The 19,014-nt window shown below is 61.6% G+C and overlaps 1 protein-coding gene across 1 annotated transcript in view; it reads left to right on the top strand.

Annotated features, from left to right (window-relative positions):
• WNT7B (Wnt family member 7B) overlaps positions 1–14,179 on the top strand; it is a 47,103-nt gene extending 32,924 nt beyond the window's left edge. The window contains exons 3-4 of the mRNA XM_052641267.1: positions 7,604–7,875; positions 13,700–14,179. Of these exons, the coding sequence (XP_052497227.1) occupies positions 7,604–7,875; positions 13,700–14,179 (752 nt within the window). The remainder of the gene's footprint in view (positions 1–7,603; positions 7,876–13,699) is intronic.
• The last annotated feature ends 4,835 nt before the right edge of the window (positions 14,180–19,014 follow it).

The following is a 19,014-nucleotide window of genomic DNA, read 5'->3' as shown; positions in this document are numbered from 1 at the left end:
GTGTTGAGGGACCGGGCTTTCTTCATCCGCTGATGGGTATCTGGGTTGTTTCCACCTTCTGGCTGTTGAGAATCATGTGCCATGAGTATTCACATACAAGCTGTTGCGTGGACACATGTTCGTTTCTCTTGGGTACATATCTGGGGGAGGGGTTGCTGGGTTACAGAGTCACTCTGTATTTAACATTTTGAGCAACTGCCAAACCGTTTGCATAACAAATGCACCATTTTCCATTCCCACCAGTGGTGCATGAAGGTCTGGTTTCTCCATATCCTCATCAACACTTGTTAGTGTCTTTTTATTTCAGTCATTCTAGTGGGTGTGACAGAGGGCGAGAGGGTTGGATGGCATCGCTGATTCAATGAACATGAACTTGGGCAAACTCCAGGAGATGGTGAGGGACAGGGAAGCCTGGCGTGCTGCAGTCCATGGGGTCACAACGAGTCGGACATGACTTGGTCCCTGAACCACAACAGCAAAGTGGGTGTGACATGCTTGGATCGTGGCTTTGATCTGCACATTGGGGCTAATGATGTCGAGCATCTTTTTGTGGGCTTAATGGCCATTTTTATTCCTTCTTTGGAGAACAGTCCATTCAGATCCTTTGCCTGTTTTTAATTGGGTGGTTTGCCTTTTTGTTACTGAATTGTAGAAAATACTGTGTTTTTTCAAAGCAGGGGAAGTGCAGGTTGGCAGAGAGGTGGGGTTTGACAGAACCGAGCTGTTGGCCACAAGCACGGGCACACGTTTGCTCACGCTCATGGGAACTGCATTTGTGCACGTGTGAGTCCAGGCATACACCCAGGACACGTGTGAGAACACAGGCAGCGGTACACAGGATGCCCGAACCTGTGTATACCACGGAGAGTCCATGTGTGGTGTGTGACACACGTGTGGACATGAAGTGCAGGTCAGCGACCCTCTGTGTGCTGGGCCAGGCCTGCCCGTGGGATCACACATGGGTCCTCTGACACGGGGACTCAGCCATATCAGAGCAATTACCCTTATTATCCTTATTTTGCAAAGTGGGAACACTGAGATATTCAAAGGACCCTTGATTGGTCCAAGGCCACCCAACTGGTCAGTTTTAGGGTCTAGACTTGAACTCGAGGGCTCTGACTCTGAGGCCCCTCCCTGGGACCTTCGACTTTGACCTCACCTCAGTCATTTTGGAATGTCAGGTCTGGGTTCGCCCACTTCCTGAGCCACTGTGTGACTTCGGGCAGCATGCTGTCTCTGCCTGGGCCTCAGACTCCTTGTGGAGTGGCACCGGATGGCCCCCAGGCCCCCCAGCTCCCCTTCTTGGAGGGGACAAGCGCCTTTCTCACCGTGCCTCCCCAGGCCCGCAGCTAATCAGGTCATCATGAGCTCAGTTAGTGCTGGTCATGGCTTTCTGAAGGTAGCGTGCCAGGCCCCTCAGGATGCTAGAAAGCGGGATGTGGCTTAAGAGGACCATGAGGTAGGTGTGTGTGCCTGGGGCCTGGGGCGGGCCAGCAAGGGAGCTCCGCTCTGGGGGCGCGAGAGGAGCCCTGTTCTGCCAGGCCCCCCTACCCTGGCGCCACACTTGTCCTCCCAGTGTGTGCGTGTGTGCAGTTGCTCAGCCACAGCTGACTCTCTGCGACCCCACGGACTGTGCCCCGCCAGGCCCCTCTGTCCATGGGATTCTCTGGGCGTGAACACTGGAGTGGGTGGCCATCTCCTCCTCCAGGGGGTCTTCCCGACTCAGGGATCAAACCTGTGTCTCCTGCATTGCGGGCAGATTCTGCACCCTGAACTACCGGGAAGCCTGTCTCCTCCAGTAACTGCTCGCAAATCACTGCCTGATCCCCAGCGTCCTCCTTGAGGTCAGGGTGAGGGGATGGAAGAGCGAGGGAGGCCCTGATGATCCGGGAAGACCTTTTTTCCTCAGGTCTGGCTGGCATGCAGTGGCGGGGATGGGGCTGGGGGGGTGGGTCTTTGCTCAGGGGGGCGGGGTTAAGTCTGAGTAACCAGTAGGAAAGAGAGCAGAGCTGGATGGCCCCTGAGTGGCCAGTGCCTCAGTTTACCTATGGGTCAGTGGTCTCCGAGGGTCAGCTGTTCTGGATTCATCTAGAATATGTATGGAGGGGGCAGCTGGGCAGGCTGCCTGGGAGGAGGCTGCAGATAGCACAGAGAGGTGCCCATTCCGTCCTGGGGGCCCCGAGCAGTACCTGGTCGTCCGTGGCCCGCCCTGGCCCCCTCATTTGGTGACTGTGAGGGCAATGCCTATTTATATTGTTTGCTCTTTGAGCTCTCCTGGGACCGTGGGGCAAAAGGGGGCACAGGCTCAGAGAGCGTTTGTGACGCCTGGGGCCGTGCAGCAGGTGTGAGACTGCAAGTCCAGGGCTTTCCTGCCTGCTCCTCCCCGCGTCTGCCCGAACCTCCCTCTCTGCTTCCCTGAAACCTTGGGCTGGGGGCCCTGCGTGGCTTCCTGAGTGCCAGACAGACAGCCGGACCTGCTGCTGGCTCTGGGGTCTGCGGGTGCAGATCCGTCTGGTGTGGGCTCCGGATCCCAAGCGGGGGCCCTGGGCTCCCGAGAGCAAAGAGTGCCCCCCAGGACAGCGGCTGGGCCCACACAGACTGTCCCTGCTGCCTCCACCCAGCTCCCCACTCCCATCACCAGCTGCATCTGGAGCAGCCGCTGTGCTCACGTGTCCGTCACTGCTGCTGCCTGAGCAAATCACTTCCCAGCACTGAGGCTCAGTGTTCCCATCTGTGAGATGGGTCTCATCCAGAGGAGTTATTCCATGGGTGGTCATGGAGACAGAAGGGGATGAAGCCTGTCGCACGTCCAGCCCCTGCCCTGCTCACGTGCGGGCTCAGGGAGTAACACTGCGGGGTGGGGGCACACAGAGGAGTCAGACATGGGTCCCGGCCACCACCCCTGCAGCCTGCGGGCACCTGGCAAGAGCCAGGGGAGGGAATTTCACCCCAAAGCGGGGCTTCTGGAAGCAGGGGTCCTCCTATCTGCGTTCAGAGCCTGGGTGAGCTGCAGGCACATGGGCAGGCAGGCAGGGCTCCATGAAGAGGGAGCCAGTGTTCTCCACGCAGGTGGCAAGGAATCGGGCTGCTGTGTATCCCAGCAGAGCGGTGTGCATGGGGGTGCAGCTGCACCTGCCCACAGGCGACCAGCTGTTGGGCTTGGACAAGCAGGGCTTCAAGGAGTGGTGGGTGGGACAGGTGGGCAGGGCTGGAGGGCATCTCAGGGGCCTGGGAGTCCCGGATGTTTGCTGGGACAAGGCTCACGGGTTTGAGGGGCTTCTCTCTAATCCAGGCCCGCCCCCTTGACACCCTGGAGGACAGGCAGCCGCCCTGGTGTGATCTGGTGGGGGAGGGGCCCATGTCGTCCCTCCAGGCCAGGCACACTGTGTGTCAGCCCCCTGAGTCAGTGTCCAGTTCTGTGAAATGGGGTGACAAAGCCGTTGCATTAAACGAGATGCGCCTGCAGAGCGCGGGGGTGGGGGTGAGCGATCCCCTCAATCCCAAACCCCACGTGACTCCTCGGCTCCCCAAACCATGCCTCCCTCATGCTCACCTCCCGCTTGTCTCCATGGTGAGATGAGAGGGCTTGGCTCATTAAAACCAAATAAAAAAGGAATTAGGCAACCGGGTGAGTAACTGATGAGTAACTGGGTCTGAGCTGAGCACGGGCAGAAACCAGGCGGGAGCAGGAAAGATGGGAGGGGGGGTTCTGTGAAATGCCCTCCAAACACGCAGCTGGCCCTGGCCTGGGCACCTGCTGGCCTGCTTGGCGCTTTAGGGTGGGGGATGTGGCAGTCCCCCTTCTGGCTGCTGCTGGGGAGGAAGGGCGTTTGGGGAAGAGGATGGAGGGTGCTGGGGGGTCCAGGGCCTCTGAGGGCACGCCCACATCCTGCTCGCTCAGGCAGGGCTTGGTTGTGGGACTTTTAACTCTGTGGGCCTGGCCTCCTGGTGGATTACACAACCAGAGGAGATTCCTCAACCCCTGCCCGGTGCCCAGCGTGTGGCACACCCACTCCGAGGCTAGCTCCGCCTCCCCAGGGCTCCCAACCAGTGTTCACCTGTTGGTTAGCACTCCCCAATCCCCGACCCCACTGCCCACAGATGCAGAGGCAGGGGCAGAGTCGCGCCCCCTCCAAGGGGCTGTGCATCCTCTTCCCCGTCTCCTCCTGACCAAGATGACTGAGGGCAAAGGGCCACGGAGGGGGTAGGATGACCTCCATGACCTATGCCCCAGGCCCTCCCTCTGCAAAGCTGGGCTTGGATTCAAGTCCTGCTTCATCCATTAACACCTTGTTTCACAGCTTCCTGAGAGCTCAGCTGGTTAAGAATCTGCCTGCAATGCAGGCGACCAGGGTTCAATTCCTGGGTCGGGAAGATCCCCTGGAGAAGGGACAGGCTACCCACTCCAGTCTTCTTGGGCTTCCCTTGTGGTTCGGCTGGTAAAGGATCCGCCTGCAATGAGGGAGACCTGGGTTCCATCCCTGGGTTGGGAAGATCCCCTGGAGAAGGCAAGGGCTACCCACTCCAGTATTCTGGCCTGGAGAAGTCCATGGACTACAGTCCATGGGGTCGCAAAGAGTCGGACACGACTGAGTGACTCACTTCACTTCACTTCACTTCACAGCTTCTGTGTACCTCGGTGTTCTCACCTGTGACATGGGAATAAGGATAAAACCTGTCACATGATCGTCGGGACAGGTTGATGAGAACACGTACGAAGGGTCAGGGGCTGCTGGTGCTGTGAGAGCCGGTGAGGAGGAGGGAAGCACAGCTCCGCTGATCTGCTCCAGGAGCCCCCTCCCCCCGGAAGTCAGCGTGGGCTCTAAGATCTAAACCCTGCAGCTTCTCGCTCACCCCCACACCAGCAGAAAGTGCCACCTGCTTCACAGGACATCTCTGGCTCCCTGGCACCTGGGCCACCTCTCTTTTCACAGCTCTCGATCTCCTGCTCCTGGCCCGGGAACACCGAACTGTTGCACACCTCTGCACCTGCTGCACATGCACCAGGAGCGTGCACCTGCCACACACACCCACCACACAACTACATGTACACACGCTCACATACTTGGACACCATACACACACTCACACACACCACACACACATTCACAGACACCACACACACACACATTCACACACACCACACACACATTCACAGACACCACACACACACACATTCACACACACACACCATGATGAGTTAACACATACCTCTTGTTAAGACTTACTTTAAGATGTCACCTCTTGCAGGAAGCCTTCCCTGACTACCCCACCCCACCCCCAACCCCACACCGAGAGGCTGACTACCCCACCCCACCCCCAACCCCACACCGAGAGGCAGACTGAGGAATCTTTGGAGGTTCCGTGATTCCTTTCACCCTTCCTTACAGAGCTCTGTGGTCGCCTCCTCTCCTGGAACCCCTCAAGCTCACTGCCACCTCCCCTGCCCATGCATGCCCATGCGTGAGAGTCAGCAGGCTCTGCTGGGCTCTGGCAACACCAACACCAACAGGAGTTCAGGCGCCCACTTCACACCGTGCTCTCCCTGCCCCTGTCTGTCTGGTGCTCCTGGCTAGTGGCCTGGATGGGGTGGGACCAGGGCTCCTCCGTGCTTCTCCAAGAGCCGCTCACTGGGCTGAGGCTGACTTCTGACCGAGCAGTGCCATCAGAGTGGTCCCCAGGCAGGAGGGGAAAGTGTAGGCAGGACGGGCCTGCCTGGGAGGAGGGGCGGATGAGCAGCAAGGCCCTGGGAAGGCCGTGCCCTTTGCAGCCCCTGGTCTTTCTGGGGAGGAAGGGATGTCAGACACCACCCTTCCCTCAGCTCTTCTCAGAGGATGGAAGTTTCCAGGAAGCCATGGCCCTCTCCAAGAGGCAGAGGCCGACCAAAGCCTTCTCTGCCCTGGGCCCCTGAGACCTTGGTCCTCATCCTGAATGGGAGAAACCCCAGGAGCAGGGACCCCAGATAAGTGAGCCCCCAGGGTGAGCCCCCAGAGTGTAGGTACTCGCTGAGGATGAGTACCCCCACCAAGGGTGAGCCTCCTAAGGGAGTGGGGACCCCCTCTGGATAAGCCCCCCTCAGCCAGTTGGTGGGTGAGGAGGTGGGCCCCAGAGCACACGGCCAGCAGCCGGGCAGGCAGTTGGTGCTCAGTGGATGCTTGTGGAATGGACCTAACTTGACTCTCAACCCTCTCTCAAGCTGGGGGCACCATGCCAGCCCCCAACAACAGGGACAGTAGGCAAGCACACGGGGCATGTTGGCACTCTTGGAGCACAAGTGCTGGGCTTGTGCAAGAAGGGCTCCTGGGTTTCCAGGCCCCCCGAGTCCGACTGGCCCACGCCCTGCTGTGGCTGAGGGCACTGCCATTCCCGCTCACCAGAGCTGGGCTTTGGTCCAGTCAACACCGCTGAGCTCCAGACCCGTAGTGGCAGGTGCTGGGGACCACACAGTCCCAGTCACACACTCCCCTCAGGGAGCCTCTCTGCTTGTGGGCAAGGGGAGGGGTCCCCGAGAGACTGGGGCTGGGATGGCTGGATGCACAGGCAGGGGACGGGGCATGAGAAATAAAGAATTCAAGTTGGGACTGCCCAACTAAGGGGCCTTTGACCCACATGGAGCCAGGAAGTCCCAGTGATAGGGCTCACCAGGTGAACAGTGTCAAGAGCAATGAGAGGGTCAGATCTGCCACTGAGGGTGGTCAGGCAGCCCACGGGCTGTCTTCTGGCTGGTGGTCTGGGAAGGCTGCTTGGAGGAGGAGACATTGGAAGGTTGTAAAAATTTGGGCATGAAAGGGAAGGAAATTCCACCCAAAAGACCAGGAAACCTCCAGGAGCATGTGACCAGCACCGGAATTTGAGTTGTTTGGGGTGGAAGATAGGGAGAGGGCTGGGATCCAAGCCTGCACGGGCTTCAGGCCTTCCCTTTCCAGCTCAGGCAGAGGAGAGCGAGGGAATATGTATGTAGTACACGTGTGTGCGGAACTGCACTTTACATCTGCCTGGAGGATGGCGGGGGAGTGGGGGTGGCAGGGGAGACCCGTGCCCCAGCCTGGCAGTTCAGTGGCCCCTGAAACAGGCAGGGGTGATGGAGAAGGAAGACTCAGGCGGCCAGGGCCTGGTGAGGGGGTGACAGTGGGTGGTTAGAGAGAGAGATGGCAGCAAAGGGGTTCAGGGTCAGTGGACCCCGAGCTGGGGGGATTCTGCCTGGCCCCTGCCCGGTGGGGTGGGCGCCCCTAAAGTGATCAGCACAGGTGGTCCGCTCCTGAAGAGCAGCGCTGGGAGGCTGGCAGAGGTGCAGACCCCAAACAGCCCCTCCAAGAATCCCCGACTGCGCTGTCTCCCAGAAGGAAACTGGGCCCCCGCCCAGGCTCCTGGGACAGAAAGAGAAGTGCCTTCCGTGCTGGCGGCAGGGCCAGGGCACGCACCGGGTGCCCAGGGTGTACTGTCCTTATGACAGCCCTGCCAGGTGGGTTCCATCAGCCCGACGTGGCTGAATCGGAAGCTCAGAGAGGGCCAGGGCTGAGCCCAGGGTCACACGGCTGGCCGGCAGCAGGATCTGGGGCCGGGGCCTGCGGGGCTCACGGTCCGCACCCGTCCACTCCCCGCAGGGAGCCGTGAGGCCGCCTTCACCTACGCCATCACCGCGGCCGGCGTGGCCCACGCCGTCACCGCCGCCTGCAGCCAGGGCAACCTCAGCAACTGCGGCTGCGACCGCGAGAAGCAGGGCTACTACAACCAGGCCGAGGGCTGGAAGTGGGGCGGCTGCTCCGCCGACGTGCGCTATGGCATCGACTTCTCCCGGCGCTTCGTGGACGCCCGCGAGATCAAGAAAAACGCCCGGCGCCTCATGAACCTGCACAACAACGAGGCGGGCAGGAAGGTAGGGCGGGCGCGGGGCGGGCGCGGGGCGGGGCGGGGCGGGGCTGCGGTGGGCGGGGCGGGAGCTGGGAGGGGCGGGGTGATGCGACCAGTGAGCGGGCCGGGGCGGCGGTGGGCGGGGCAGGAGCTGGAAGGGGCGGGGCGGGGCAGGCCTGCTTCAGGCGTGACAACTGAGTTACCCAGTTATCCAGGGAGGGTCTGAACCTCTCTGAGATTTGGGCTTCTCTTCTAGCGAAGGGAGTTGGTGAACTGAGGCCTGCATGTGCTGGGTGGGTAGTGCTGAGCACAAGCCATCACTTGCCCATCCCAGAAGCTCCAAGAGGTGGGCCTTTCTATTCCCATTGCAGAGATTTGAAAACTGAGGGTGGGACTAGAGAAGGGATGTGTCCGCAGCCCCCAGCTGGTGGGCAGTGGTGTGAGACGGGGACCCTTTTTCCACATAGGGTAGGAGCCGGGCCTGGCAAGCATCGTGTCGGGGGAGGCCTCTAGACCACAGTCTGTGTCCCTGCCCCGCTCCTGTAGGAGTCATGCCAATACACCCAGAAAGGCTTCCTGGAGGAGGAGGCCTTTGATTCATTTTGAGAGGCTGGAGGAAGGGGTGGTGCCAGGAAGCAGGAGCAGCCTGAGGAAAGGCAGGAACTGAGTTGGAAGCTCTCGAGCAGCCAGCTTCATGCGTGGGGTGGGGTGCAGAGAGGTGCGTGATAATGGAAGACATTCAAGCCGGGACACAGTGGGGAAGAAGTCAGGGCGAGTCCAGCCCCGCCTCGGGGAGATGAGGGCCCCAGATACTGGGCTGGGAGGAGCAGCTGCCATGGCGGCAAGATGGCCCGAGATAGGGCAGCCAGCTGAGCGGAACGCCTCTGGGTCTGGCTCTCCAGCCCTGGGGGCTGCATGCAGGGCACCAGGGCCTGAGGGACTCTGCAGGCCAGGGACAGACTAGCCTTTCCAGGCAAAGAATACTTGAAAATGCCCTCTGCCCCCAAGCCCAGAGGTGAGCTCATTCACTCAACCAGTGCTCCTGCCCGGTCTGTGTGCCAGGCATCATGCTGGGCACAGGGCACAGGTGGGGTGAGATATGCCTTGGCTGTGGGAACTCCCCCAGCACCCAGTGGGTCCACATGCAGGGAGCCCAGGGGCCTGAGGGAGAGGCAGTAGTGTCCTAGGGAGACCTTGAAGGACATTCCAGAGCTGAGAAGAGCAGAAGCAGAGTGTGAGGGGTGAGGGCGGGGAGGGACCCGGAGAAGAGGGGCCAACTGCAGAGGGTTCAGGCTTGTGGGAGCACCAGGGGTGGGTGAGACAGGGCTTGAGACATATGCAGGGGCCAGCCCAGAATGGGCCTTGAACACCAGGCCCAGGCTTTGACTTCATCTTGTAGAAGTGGCGGTTGCCTTGCAGCCAGTGGTTGTTGAATTATTGTCAGATGAACAAATGAGTGAAGAAATGAGTCTTCATTTCTGGACCTCCATGGAGCTCACAGACAACATGTAGGCTGTGGATTCTCTGTGTCTGTGTGCCTGTGTGTGTGTGTTAATCTCTTAGTTAGGTCCGACTCTTTGCAACCCCATGGAGCCCACCAGGCTCCTCTGTCCATGGAATTCTCCAGGCAAGAATACTGGAGTGGGCTGCCATTTCCTTCTCCAGGGGATCTTCCTGACCCAGGGATCAAACCTGGGTCTCTGGCATTGCAGGCAGATTCTTTACCATCGGAGCCACAAGGGAAGCCCCAGGATCCATTCTCTGGGAGCAGGCAATGGTGATCTGTGTCTGGAAGGGCAGAGGAAAGAGAGATTCACTTATATGGAGGACACCAGGAGGGCTCCCTGGAGGAGGAGGCACATCTGAAGTCTAAACTGAACCAATCCCCTTTGAGCCTCTGCAGGGGCTTAGATCTTGAGCAGGGGCTTTCCCACACCCCTGGGAGAACAGTCTCGCTGCCTCCATTTTTTATTTGGGGACTTGATGGCTGGGGGGAGAGGGGTGGCAATTGCCAGGTGGTAAAAAGGCATAGGGGAAGTGGAGACTAGCAGGACTGGGCCTGAGGAAGACAGGAGGGCTGACAACAGGAGGCTGGTGATGGGCCTGGGGCTGTTCGGGGAGTGGGAGGAATTGGGATGGAGAAGAGTCAGTGTGTTGGCAGGGGTTGACTGGGGTGGAACCGTGAAACCCGGAAGCCATGCTCTAAGGGGAAGCAGACTGTTGGAGGCAAGGGGGTGCAGATGAGCCGTGCGAGGGCCTGCCGGGGCCAGGGCAGCCACGGCAAAGGCCTCTAACGTGGTCGGCAGCCAGGATTCTCCTGCTGACACTGTCCCCGGCTGTCCGTGAGGCCCTGGCTGGCCCTGTCCCTCTCCCACGTCCATCTCCTCCCTGCAGGTAGAAGGTACCTTGTGCCCCTCCCCCCGCCCCCCCAACAGCCCCAACCCCGTGGGGCCGTGCAGCCCGTGTGTAGTCTGAGCTCTTGGAAAAGGCCAGTGGTGCTGACCACACAGGGCCCCGTGGGGGCTCATCATGGCAGCTGAGACTGGTGGGTACGGCTTCTGAGGTTTCCTGGAGAGCTGAGTCCAGACCTTCAAGGGTCACTTGGCTGCTGGGCACCCTGGCCCACTCATGGAGCAGCCAGGCCCAATCTCCAGCCCCTGGGCCTTGGACGGAGTTCAGCAAGTCAGGAGGAGAGGAGGCTGTTGCTGCCACAGCGAAGTGGCTTCGAGAAAGAGGAATTTGTTCTCACACAGAGCCAGAGGCGCAAAGTCAAGGTGTCCGTAGGCCCGAGCTCCCTCCTGAGGCTCCGGGGGAGGGTCCTTCCAGCCTCTTCCAGCTCCGGGGGCTGCAGGCAGGCCTTGGCTTGTGGCCGCATCATCCAGCCTGGGTCTGTCTTCACACGGCCCCTCCTCTGCGTCTGTGTTCCCTGCTCTCCTGTCTCTTACAAGGACACAGGCCCCTGGGCTCAGGGCCCCCAAACCAGGACCATCTCATCGCTAGCCTTACCTTACATCTGCAAGCTTCCGATCTCCAAGGAAGGGCACGTTCTGAGGGGCTGAGTGGACACACATTTGGGAGGACACTCTTCAGCCCACCCCAGCCTGGGACACGGCCCACTGAATCCCTCGTGGGCCAGGAGCAGACAAGCTGAGCGTGCAGACCTGCTCAACTCTGAGCTCCTCAGGGCTTTGGTCCACCAACCGGGGACTCCCCCTAACTGAGCACCCTCCCCAGAGTGTAGGCCAGCCCCTGTTCTGGGAAGAACTCCAGTTTGCCCTTTGCTGGAGCTCCCTAGGGCAGGAGTGAGGCCCAGGGCTCAGCCAGCAGCTCCTCTGGGCAGGGTGGGTCGCTCTCCACCCTCCTAGGTGGTCTCCTAGGGCAGTGGGGGCTGGCGCCACCATCTCTCTCTCCCTTATCATGAGGGCGCTGGAGCCGGAAACAGCACATTCTTGAATCCTGTGATCACTTCCCGGGAGAGTGAGCCCCGGGGACCCAGCCAAGCGAGGCTTCAGCCCTTTGCTCTGCGCACAGCAGTCCAATCGACTTCATCTGCGCACTGTCACCAGCCTGTCCACAGAGGAGCTGACTGTGGAGGGAAGGGGTTCAGGGCGGGTGGCAGAGCGAGGCGAGGGCAGCTGTTCAGCGGCACCGATGGACCACCCGGCTGCACAGAGGCTGGCTGTTCAGCGGCACCGATGGACCACCCGGCTGCTGGGGCTCTGACCATCTCCGCCCATCTGAGGAGGTGCCTCCTGGGCCAGCAGCATGGCGTGGGGCCAGCTGCCCCCCAGGCTGGGGCTCTGAAAGGGCTATGCATACGGTCAGCCCCTGGCCTGGCGCATCCATGGCAGGCAGAGTGACCAGGCTGAGGAAGCTTCCAAGCTCTGAAGGGCAGATTAGTAGAGTGAGGGGCTTTCGGGGAGAGGGAAGGTCCCCAGAGGAGGGCATGGGAACCCACTCCAGGATTCTTCCTGGAGAATCTCATGGACAGAGGAACCCGGCAGGCTACAGTCCATGGGGTCGCAAAGAGTCAGACAAGACTGAAGTGACTTAGCACGCAACAGTCCAAGCAAAGATGATCATGGGGTGGGGTGGAGGGAGGGGAACGAGAGGTCGGACTGGGATGAGCAAGAGTGAGGAGAGGGGTGGGAGGCAGAGGAGAGGCCTAGATACATTTTTTTCTGAAGAGGTCGCACCTTCACACAGACCCCCAGACCAGACTTCTGGCCAGTGCCTTTGACTCACACGCCCCACGGCAGTCATCAAGTGCTGCGCTTCCAGTTCTGAATATTCCCCTGGGCCCCCTCTCCCTCCTCCAAACATGGGGTCCGTCCCCACCTCGGCCCGCCCATAGTGGAGCATCAGCCTTCCGTCTCCTCCCTGCTGCCTCCTCCCCAGCTCCTCCCGTCTCCACCCAGAACAGCATCCGCACAGGAGAGGAGACCCTCGCCCCCTAAACTTCAGGCCGCTAGCCGCACGTTGTGCTCCTTTGGGTTGAATCTTCCCTTCGTGTTGATAGTGGTGGCTCTCCAGACCTCCTCGTGATGCACCCCTCCTGGAGCGCTGCTCCTCTTTGTCTAATGAGCTTCTGCTCCTCTGTCGACACCTAGTACAGGCACCACCTCCCCCAGGAAGCCCCCACACCAGGCACCCGCCCCCTCTCACAAGCCCCTGCACTTTGCTGCTCTGTGTGTCAGTTTCCGGGAAGTCCCGGGGTTCCTCACCTTGGTCCAGGGCCTGTGCGATCAGGGCAGGCAGGAAAGGGATTGGGCAGTCACCAACACCGTGGGATGTTTGTCTCTCTCTTTCATTTGTTCATTCATTCATTCATTCATTCACTGAGGGTCAGGGCTGGGGTTCTGGACCAGGAGGCAGAGGGTGGCCAAGACCAGGTAGGGCTAGGCTGTTGCAATGAGGCCAGCGGGAACTAAGACAGCTGACAAATGGCCCTTGTGCAGCCGTGGGGTGGCGGCTAATGATTCCCCATCTTTAATCAGGCCCGGCTGGCAGGGCCTTTTCGATCTGAGTAAATGAGTGCCCGGGGTCAGGGCTGGCTCTGGGAATAAGCCTCCTGGGGCCAAGGAGGGAGGCCCAAGGAAAACACATGGCTGCACCCATCACGGGCCCTCAGGGAGCTGGGGAGAAAGAACAACACTGGTCGGAGGGCGGCTTCCCAGCAGACGGCACGCCTGGGCCTCACTGATCCGTGCGCTCACCCCCCGCCTGCCCCAACTCCGTCCTTCAGCAAAGGTGTGCAGAGCTCCATGTGCGTGCCAGGCTTCCATTGAACAGCCACTTATTAAGTGCTGACTGCATGCCAAAGCCTACACCAGCGACAAGGGCGGGGGGACAGGAGAGACCAGAGGGGGGTCCACATTCACTGAGCACCTGCTCTTGCTGGGCCTGCTACCCCACCTGGAGAGCGCATGCACCAGCTCTTCACCTGCCACACTGAGTCCCGCGCCTGCCCCTCCACCCAGCCTCAGTTTCCTCATCAGTGCATTGACTTGCAGCTCCCTGAAGGGTTGTGAGAACCTCGTGGAACACATTTGATGAGCACACACCTTGCTCTGCCGAGTTCTGAACATTCTCACGGGGACCCTCATAGGGTCCCATGAAGTTAGGGACCTTGTGGTCAGTAACCCCATTTCATGGATGAGGAGACTGGGGCCCAGAGAGGAGGAAACACTGATGTGTGGTCACACGGTGGGAAGTGGAGAGCCAGATCCAGGTCAGATGGAGGTGAGGTGGCGGGCCCCCCCCCCACCCGCCTCCCCCCCCACCCCCCCACCCCCCGCCCTGCCCCGACTCCTCCCCAGCCCACACTGAGCCTGCCCTGGGGCCCGCAGGTCCTGGAGGAGCGCATGAAGCTGGAGTGCAAGTGCCACGGCGTGTCAGGCTCCTGCACCACCAAGACGTGCTGGACCACGCTGCCCAAGTTCCGCGAGGTGGGCCACCTGCTGAAGGAGAAGTACAACGTGGCCGTGCAGGTCGAGGTGGTGCGCGCCAGCCGCCTGCGCCAGCCCACCTTCCTGCGCATCAAGCAGCTGCGCAGCTACCAGAAGCCCATGGAGACGGACCTGGTGTACATCGAGAAGTCCCCCAACTACTGCGAGGAGGACGCGGCCACGGGCAGCGTGGGCACGCAGGGCCGCCTGTGCAACCGCACGTCGCCCGGCGCGGACGGCTGCGACACCATGTGCTGCGGCCGCGGCTACAACACCCACCAGTACACCAAGGTCTGGCAGTGCAACTGCAAGTTCCACTGGTGCTGCTTCGTCAAGTGCAACACGTGCAGCGAGCGCACCGAGGTCTTCACCTGCAAGTGAGCGGCCCCGCCCACTCCGCCCGCGGCCCCGCCCGCCCCGCACGCGGCCCCGCCCGCCCCGCACGCGGCCCCGCCCACTCTGCCCGCGGCCCCGCCCCGCGCCCTTGGCGGCTCCGCTCCCGCCTGCCTGACCGAGCGGGCAGAGGTGTGTGCATGAGGTGGGCGCTCCAGGCGCGAGAGAGCTCCCACGGGGCGGTCACCTTTTCCTGGCCCACCAGTGGCTCTCTCCTGCCACGCCAGTCCCCTCTTGTGGCAGAACAGTGCCCATCAGCTGGTCCAGAGGGCAAGGCCGATGGCGTGAGTGTCCCCAGCGGCGCCCAGTGCATTTCTTTTCTCTGGGACAGTGAACCTCAAGGACACACGCATGCTCGGAAAGCAAAGCGACAAGACTCCGAGCGTCCTTCTCTCCCAGCCTGGTGGTACAGGACGCAGAAAGACTTCGTCCCAGGCCTCAGCAGTCACTGGGCTCCGGGGCAGTCTGGGCAGATGTCAACAAAAATTATTTATGTTTCCTTAGTATCCGGAGAGGATTTTAGCACTAAGGCATAGCCGGTCCTAACTCTGTACTCTGTTAGTGTGTCCCCTTGCCGCCCTCTGCTCCCCCCTCTGGCCCCTGGGTACCCGCGGGAGCATCCCTGTGCATGGCCCTGTCCGGGGGGAGGTGGCCAGTGCACGTGGTCTCCACGTGAGCTGGGCAGGGGGCACGGCCCAGAGCCTGTGAGGAGAGCCACGGACAGGGGCCTCTGGCCCCTTCCTCCTTTCTTTTGAAAATCATATCTAGCAAATCAGATTGTCACACACATCAGGTTCCAGGAGTGCTGCGTCCCTGAGTGCTGTTGCTATTCCAGCCCCCCACCAGCCTGACGCCCCCTGGTTTACAGAACCCCCTCCCACCCTGGAATCAGCTGGACCCCCAGGACAGCACCATGCCGGGGCAGGCTGGTGGGACAGGGGGACAGTTCAGGGGTATTTGCCTTATTTGACAGATGGGGACCCTGAGGCCCAGAGTAGCTCAAGCACAAGCGAGAGACCCCACAAGGCTGTGAGTGGAGGCTCTCACCTGGGCTCAGGCTCCCTGACGGTCGTCCCAGGGCTCCTGACCTTGAAGGACGTGCTCTGGGGACACCCAGGGTGACAGGCAGTCCCCATGCCTTGAAAACTCTGGCTGTGCCCTTCCTCCCCCTGGCAGCTGCAATGGGGTCCACGCCCCGCCTCGAGGTGCCTTTGAGGGTTTCTCTGGTGGTCTCCTTGCCCAGTCCAGGTCCTTTCATCCCAACCCTGGTGCTGAGAAAGCTCGGATCCAGGGCACTGCTCCACCAGGGTCCCACCTGCTGCGCCAGCAGATGGCTGCCCTCCAGCCATCCGTGGCCCCCACCCCACACAGACCCTGCCATGAGGTTAAGTTACTCTGAAACCCGGGAGACAGGAATGGAAAGGGGTCCTGCTTGACTCTAAGCTGTGGGCCGGGTGGGGAGAGACTCAGCGCTGGACATGCCCTCTGCCAGTACTCCTGCCCAGCTTGGGGAGACCAAGGCACGAGGTGTCTGGGGCTGGAAAGGACGGTGTGCACCGCCGTCTGTGCGCACCGCCGTCCGTGCGCTCGTCCCTGTCCTGAGCTTAAGGCGTCTTCTCTCAGAATCCCGTGGAGATGGTCTTCAGGCCGCTAACCAGACAAGTGGGCTGGACACTAGCCTGGGGTGAGTGACACTGGGCCGTGGCCCTGGTGTCTACCCTGCCTGCCCCCACGATGCCAGGACATGCCACCAACAGCTGCTGTCCTGGGAGCTCCCAGGCCACTGTGAATGCCCCCCAGCCCCCTTCCCACCCCTTACCCCAAGTCCCAGGATACCCCGCTGAGTCCACAGGCCTAGCATCCTCTGCCAAGAAACCTGGTTAACTTATATTGTTATATAGCGTCGAAATGTCTATAGTGTCTTTTAAATTATTGTGACCTACACTGGGTACTGGGGTCGGGGGGATGGCCGCGCTGTCCCCGAGCTAGGCTCCTCCTTCTGCTTGAAACCGGCCCTTGGACCCTTGGGGCCCCTGATGCCACCAAGTCACGTGCACTGTCCCTCGGCTACTCGGTGGCCCCCACCGAGACCCTGCCCTCCCCTAATAGGATGTCACCCTTCCCTCGGGTAGGGGCGGGGCTGTCGTGTGGCCCAGGCAGGGACGCTGGTAGCCGAGGCACTGTGTGTCCCTGTGGTGGCTGCCCACCCCCCACCCCTTCAGGAGAGCTGGCGGGTTTCTGATGGGCTGTGTCTGGCCTCCCTGGGAGGGGAGCGCTCGGCTCCAATAAAGCTGGAATCAGAGAAGCAAGTGTGTGAAGTCTCTGCAGCCCTTGACTCGGGGGTGGGAGAGGGATGCACAAGCAGGCCCCTGAAGACAAGGCCCCCCACCCTTTGGACCCTGCTGTGTGGGCAGAGCTGGCGCTGTGCTGATGGCCCTTCCCCCACCCCGTCCTTCACACCTCGCTGCGGGGGCTTGGTTCTCATCCTGCCTGCCTCCAAGCACTTTGGGCCTGTCCCCACCAAGCAAGGGCCACAGCTGGGGGGCTGGACACAGACTCTGAGGCCTCCCCAGACAGCCTGGGTCAGGCCACAGGGGCAGGAGGGTCATGGCCTGGTGTCAGGGAGCTGCTCTCGGGAGAAGGGGGCTGAAGGTGGGAGGCCCTGGCCATCTGTCTCCCTCTGTGTCTCCTTCCCCCTCTGAGCCCAGTGGGATCTGTCCTCAGGGTCCCCGTGGGTCTGTCCAGTTGTATCTGGGGGGTTTTGACTCCATGACCCCCTGCCCCGGGGCGCTCCTTGCCCTCTCCAAGTGAGGCCAGGCAGCCCGAGGTCCCTGGGAGGAGGTCCCAGCCCGAGGGTCCCTCCGCAGGCCCTTGGCTGGCCATCAGGCCTCACTGCTTCTGCCAGAGGCCTTGTGAGCAGGGAGGATGAATGGCATTCCTGCTGAGGGCCGGAGGCATGCAGCGGGGCCGGTTTGGCCACTGCCCGCTGTCCCGAGGCAGCCTGGCATCACACAGCCCCCATCCGCCTGGGCACCCAGGCCCAGATCCAGAGGGAGGGGCTCCCAGGTGGGCTTTCGGAGGAGGACGTGCCCCTCAGGGCGTGGGGAGGGAGGGAGATGGGGTGAGCCCTGGACCTGAAATCTCAGCTCTGTCCCTCCCGGCGCCTCCGCCCTGGGCACAGCCTCTGGTGCCCCTGCCCCCGTATTTATCAGCGTCTGAATCAGATACATCAGCGTCCCCATCCCAGAGTGGGAGGTGGCTGGGGCCAGGACTCAGGGGTCGACGAGCTTTGGAGGGCCCCAAACCAGGCCCCAGGGGCCCCGGGGAGATTGGCAGGAGGCCCCTGCTCCCCACGAGACAGTGAGCGCGTCCGCGGTGGCGGCGGCCGAGGAACGCCAGGGCCCGGCTACTCCCACAGGGCCAGGAATGAGGAAAGAGCTCTGAGAATGCCCCGGCCCCAGTGCCCAGACTGTACTCACTGCTTGGCCACGGTTCAACCCCAGCCCCGGCCTCCCAGGGCCGCCCAACACACCCTCCAAGGAGCCCTGCCCCAGGCGTTGAGCCCACACGGCCTGGCCTGGTCTGGGGGGCCCCAGACACCCCCACCCCAGCCCAGGCGCCACCTCTGAGGCTGATGTTTCAGAAGCATTCCCCAGGCAGCCCAGCACCCCCACAGCCCCGAGTGACTCCCGTGCCCCCATCTCTCTCTGTGGGCCCCGGGCGTGCAGGCCTGTCCTGCCTCTGAACTTGCCCAGAATGCAGCTTCTGCGGGCTTGCCTTACTGTTGTGCACGAGACAGCAAGGATCACCAAGGCTGGTGGGTCATGAGGGCTTCCCAGGGCAGGATCTGGGGACGCTGGGGTGGGATGGAGGGCGCCTGCAGTCCTGGGGGCATGTCTCCACCACCCACTCATTCATTCATTCACTCATTTAGCCTTGCTGGAGGCCCCATCTGGCCTTGGAGATGGCGGTGATTCAAGCCTGCCCCTGCCCCTTGGGGGCTCCAGGCCTTCGCTTCTCTCCTGCCCTAAACAGGGCAGCCCATTCCAGGGGTGTAACCAGGCTGAGGCGGCCTGGGAGAGAGGAAAGGGCTTTGGACTGGCTCGCCCACACCTCTGAGCCACAACATCCCCCTCTGTAGAGTGGACGCAGGGGAGCCGGCTGTCTGGCCAGGCCAGCGCTCCTGCTTTCTCTGTCTGGGGGGCGCTCCTGCCCACACCTTGCTTAGGCGAAGCTTTGGCAACAAGGCCTCCCACCCTGTTTCCCCACTGGGCTGCCCACTCAGCTGCTGTCCAGCGGCCAGCGCTCCCAGTGTCCTGTGGCCGTGGTGACAGAGGCTGTCTCCTTGCTGCGGCCTTGGAAGTCCTTCCTGATCTGTCTCATCTCCTACGGCCACCCTCTGCCCCATCCACACACAAAGCCCCCACCCTGCCAGCAAGCCTCTCCTCCCCAGAGCTGCCCATCACCCCCGCCTCGCACCCAGTCTTCGCTGCGGCTATGTCTCCTCCCATCCTCGGCCTGCAACCCTCTCCCCCATAACGCCCACCTTCCCCCAGCAAGCTTGCCAGGGCTCCGGCCTTCCCTCACCTTCCATCCCGGCTCTCCATCCTCATGGGCAGAGAGGTCTCACTGCTATGACTGGCCCCCCTCAAGCAGGCTGGGGGCCCTTGGAAGTGAGCAGGCCCCCCACCATGCCAGTGCCTGGCTCTGGCCCACGGTTACCCACAACTTCACAACACCCCTTCCCTAGTTAGGTCGGTGCTAATTCTGTTTTATCGATGGGAGAACCGAGGCACAGAGAATAGAGGGTTCTGTCCCAGGTC

This window comes from Budorcas taxicolor, chromosome 5 (assembly GCF_023091745.1).
Source record: "Budorcas taxicolor isolate Tak-1 chromosome 5, Takin1.1, whole genome shotgun sequence".
Taxonomy (NCBI): Eukaryota; Metazoa; Chordata; class Mammalia; order Artiodactyla; family Bovidae; genus Budorcas; species Budorcas taxicolor.
This window is presented reverse-complemented; position numbering and strand designations above follow the sequence as displayed.